Genomic DNA, 4,181 nt, shown 5'->3' with positions numbered 1-4,181 from the left:
TTTTAATTATTTATCATTAAATTGAGTTCAGAGTATGACCATGATTCCGTATTAAGTTGTATTTCCGCATCTTCTTTATTTATATAAATATTGTGCAAGACTACTAGATAGAGAAGGGCTTTCGGTCCTTCATGGTTTGGAATGCTCGTCACGGCCAAGGCCTCGGTTCGGATCGTGACATTCTCTTTCATGAAGCAATGGCCTATAATGATGAGCATCACAAAAATGTGGCAGCTGAAAAACCCTCAAAAATTGAGAGAGTAAAAATATCCACCAAAAAAGTGGATAAAAGTTCTGTTTTCATGCCGCGTGTTGTGCGTATTTACATGACGGACAATGACTCCACAGACTCGCCTAGTGACGAGGTGGAAATGCTTCTAGGAGAGAAGTCCAAGAGACCTAAGAAGTTGTGGCTAAAGGAAGTCATGATTGAAAGTGGAAGGACTAGGGTGATTTCAAAGAAGAAATCCAAAGAGAAGAAGCTACTTCAAGGAAACATGAAGAAATACAAGGGAGTTAGACAACGAAAATGGGGCAGGTGGGCAGCAGAGATCCGAGATAAAAGAAACAATACTCGACATTGGTTGGGAACTTTTGACACTGCTGAGGAAGCTGCTGTGGCTTACGATGAGGCAACCATTGAAATAAATGGTGCCAATGCTTTGACAAATATTCTGGAGCCACCATCAAAGAAAATTAACCCCTGAAAGATAGAAGGTGGATCTAGTTAAACTTGATTGATTAAACCTTCCGTAGGAGGTTAAATTTCATTGATTTTTATTGTTTTTTTATTTTTCTGTACATTATTTGATGTTTTAAACTTGGTATAGTCTTACAACATTTTTAGTGTTTATGGTTTTACTGCATGTTTTTTATTAGAGCAAACTGCAGCTTGCTTTTGTTAACTGGGCTTATACTTCATTTTTGATGTTTCGCATCTTTATAGTTCATTTTGGTATTAGAATATATGAAGGGAAATAATAACCCGGCTAAGAGGTGTGTGAGGTTAGCCGTAATGGGTTTGAGAATGGGCAGAATTCAGATGAAAGAAGTATGCCATTATCAAATCCATTGAGGAAAACCAGAAAAATCTTCCACCAAATTTCAACAAACTGATAAAAGTAATTAAGAGCTCCTACAAACTTCCACTGGCTTCGAATCCTGCACCATCGAAGAAGAAGTCTGCTGCTGAGGCTTAGCCTAAAACACTGTCAAACCGAAGGCAAAGCCAGCTGCTAAGGATAACCTTGCTGCCAGGGCTAATCCTAAGGCCGTTCCTGGCAATGCAAAGGCTGCCACTAAGACAGCTGAGGTCACAAAGGTTGCTATAGAACGACTCCAAGTTGGAAAGATTCGTAGAATGCTGTAATAACCAAAAAGGTGCCGGCTAAAAAGACACCTTCTAGGAGCGTGAAGTCGCTGGTGAAGAAGGTTTCTACAAGGAGGGGAAGGAAGTAGAAGCTCAGGAATAGAGGATTTGCATTTAGGGATAGAAAAACAGTAGCACCAAAAGAAAGATGAATGGTGAGCCTCTAGCAAGGGATTCAGGTTTTTACTCATGAGATTTAAACAAAAAAAAGATCGCCGACCACATGAGTCATGTATTGTATCTATCTGCATGTATAACAATGCATACTTATCTACTAATATGTATCTATCATTATTTGACTTTAAATTAAACTATATATACATACTTACATTTAATTAAAGACACATTTATGTTACGTTCAACATCATATGTCACAAAATACCAACTCATGTAAAATACTAGATCTGCTTTTCTGAATCTCCTCTAGTGTTTAGTTTCTTTTAAGAGTAAATTCACTGTTTCCACCCTGAACTATAAAGGAAATTGTTGAGACACACCTGAACTTAAGGAGGGTCCTATTACCCCCTAGACTAATTAAAACCATATTTTTGGCAACCTTACTGCTTACGTCGCAGAAGGTCCACGTAGGCACACTAATGTGCCACGTAGGTTCTAAAATTGCCAAAAATATAATTCTAATTAGTCCATGGCTGTAATAGGACCCTCCTAAAGTTTGGGTGTGCTTCAACGATTTCATTTACAGTTTAGCGTGGAAACAAAGCATGTTCTCTTGTTTTAATAGAAAAACTTTATCATACAAAGAAGAAGATGTCATACAAAAGTTCTAACAGTTCAAACAACAACTCAAAATCTCAAATATATATCTAAATTAGCGTAAGTTAGGTATATAACATTTGTGTCTTGAAACTCGCATATCAAGGAGAGATCAAATCAGAAAAATGTAATGAAAAGTTTGTCTATGAAAAATCAAGGAACTGAAAAGTCACCTAGAATTAGGAAAAATATGTCTATTAGGCTTTTCTTCATTCAGGAATTGTAAATGATGGGAGAAAGAAAAGGATTATGTTCATTCAGAAAAGTTCATTTCGTGAACAATTTTTGACAAATGTTTAATTGAAAAAAACTATGTAGTACACAAGATGTGCTATACACGGGAGACTTTGTCTAGAATTTATGATGAGTTGGAGCTGAACATAGAATTGTGTCAGATTATACATTTTGGAAAGACTGTCAGGACATTTTTCATGCCTAACTATCGTACTTACAACTTCAAAAGTAAAAATTGTGTTGGAAAAGAAATTATATTCTGAAATTTGAGAAGAACTTCATGATTTTTGACCTGAATAACTTCTTGTTAGCAATTTGATATTGGTTTGGATGTTCCTAACATTTTTGTCAATTATGGAAAATAAAATAAAAATTAATGACTTGCATTTAAGAATATAATGTGATCACCTACTTGACTTTAATATGGATGAGAACCTGGGAGACTAAAATTACAATTAGTACTCATTCGAGATAAAAATGCTAGTTGATTTATTTCGATCTAGTTGAGTTTTGGTGTGCAAATTAAGTAATATTGCTTTCAGCTAAAAAGAAAAACTATGACCTAAACAAACAATGTTATGGACTTTCAGATCTTTACAACAGAGAAAAGGGTACAATCCAACCAATATAAAAAAGAAATAACATTCCACTAAGTTGGCAGTTAGCAAGATTTAATTAACATAACTGAGAGGATCTACAACAAAATAACAAATCATTTCTTAAATCTAACATCATCTGTGGATTAAGACGGTGGATTCATTAAGTTAATTTTCTTTGTTTGTGGGTCTCTTGGTGGTGGTTTGAGGATATTTTTCACAGCATCAACACCTTTCATTTTAATGACCGTCTTGTCATTAGCCAAAGCAACTTCATCAGCAGTGTTGATGTTCCTATCCAATCTCGATCATTCGTTCTTGGCTCTCGAACCTATGCCACCCACTTGCTTCACTTTCTTTGTCTAACTCCTTTGTACATTTTCAACTTTTCTTGCGGCATCTTGAGATCTCTATCCATGGAATTTTTGACTGAAATTGCTTCAATGTTTTCATTCTCGATGGTGGTTTCCTCTTCACATGACTTTTCATGTCTCTGGCATCTTTTCTTTGGCCCTCCCTTCCTCCTTATTAGACAACTTTATTGGATCGCAACCCTACAAGTGAATTTCAACCAGATTTGGCCTGGCAAAGGAACTTCCTCCGACTTGATTGGTCAATTTTACAGTAACAACAATTTTTGAGAACTTTTTGGTGACCTACGTTTCGTGTTGCTCTTCGTTGGCTGCAAGGCTTTATTAAAGAGAAAATATCAAAGAACATTGCAAGTACGTTAACTTTATTTATGATAAGGAATTCTTTCTTTATATCTAAATATAAAAATATTCATCGAACATTTTATCAATAATCGTACCCTATGTTTTCATAAATTTCTAGACAGAATATAAATGGTAATCGGAACAAACAAGCAAATTAGATACACAACTCCCTACTTTAAGAATCATGTAATATCATATCTTTTTGTACGTGTAAAAATAGACCAGTATTTGTCTGTAGGCATTCAACTTCAAAAAATATATACATGCTTAAGTTTCTTTATAGACGTATATTAATGTTAAGTTTTGCATTATCCGCCACAATGCACAAGCACAAATCTACATAAAATATTTGTGACTACAAACTCACATGTCATATACAGATCACATAAAATATGTGACTGGAAATCAAAAAGATGAGAAAAGAAATTAGAACAGAAGTGAACAGAAAAATCAAGAAATTTTGCTTTCTATTGAAGCTTTGGTACCTATGAA

General features: G+C 35.0%; 1 protein-coding gene across 1 annotated transcript; it reads left to right on the top strand.

Annotated features, from left to right (window-relative positions):
- The first annotated feature begins 131 nt into the window (after positions 1-131).
- On the top strand, positions 132-707 carry LOC124895025 (ethylene-responsive transcription factor CRF1-like). The gene has a single exon (XM_047405497.1). It carries the CDS (start codon positions 132-134, stop codon positions 705-707), a length of 576 nt encoding a protein of 191 aa, XP_047261453.1.
- The last annotated feature ends 3,474 nt before the right edge of the window (positions 708-4,181 follow it).

Source organism: Capsicum annuum, unplaced genomic scaffold (genome assembly GCF_002878395.1).
Source record: "Capsicum annuum cultivar UCD-10X-F1 unplaced genomic scaffold, UCD10Xv1.1 ctg79238, whole genome shotgun sequence".
NCBI classification, from domain to species: Eukaryota; Viridiplantae; Streptophyta; class Magnoliopsida; order Solanales; family Solanaceae; genus Capsicum; species Capsicum annuum.
The sequence above is the reverse complement of the archived record's forward strand: the minus strand, read 5'-3'. Positions and strand labels throughout refer to the sequence as shown.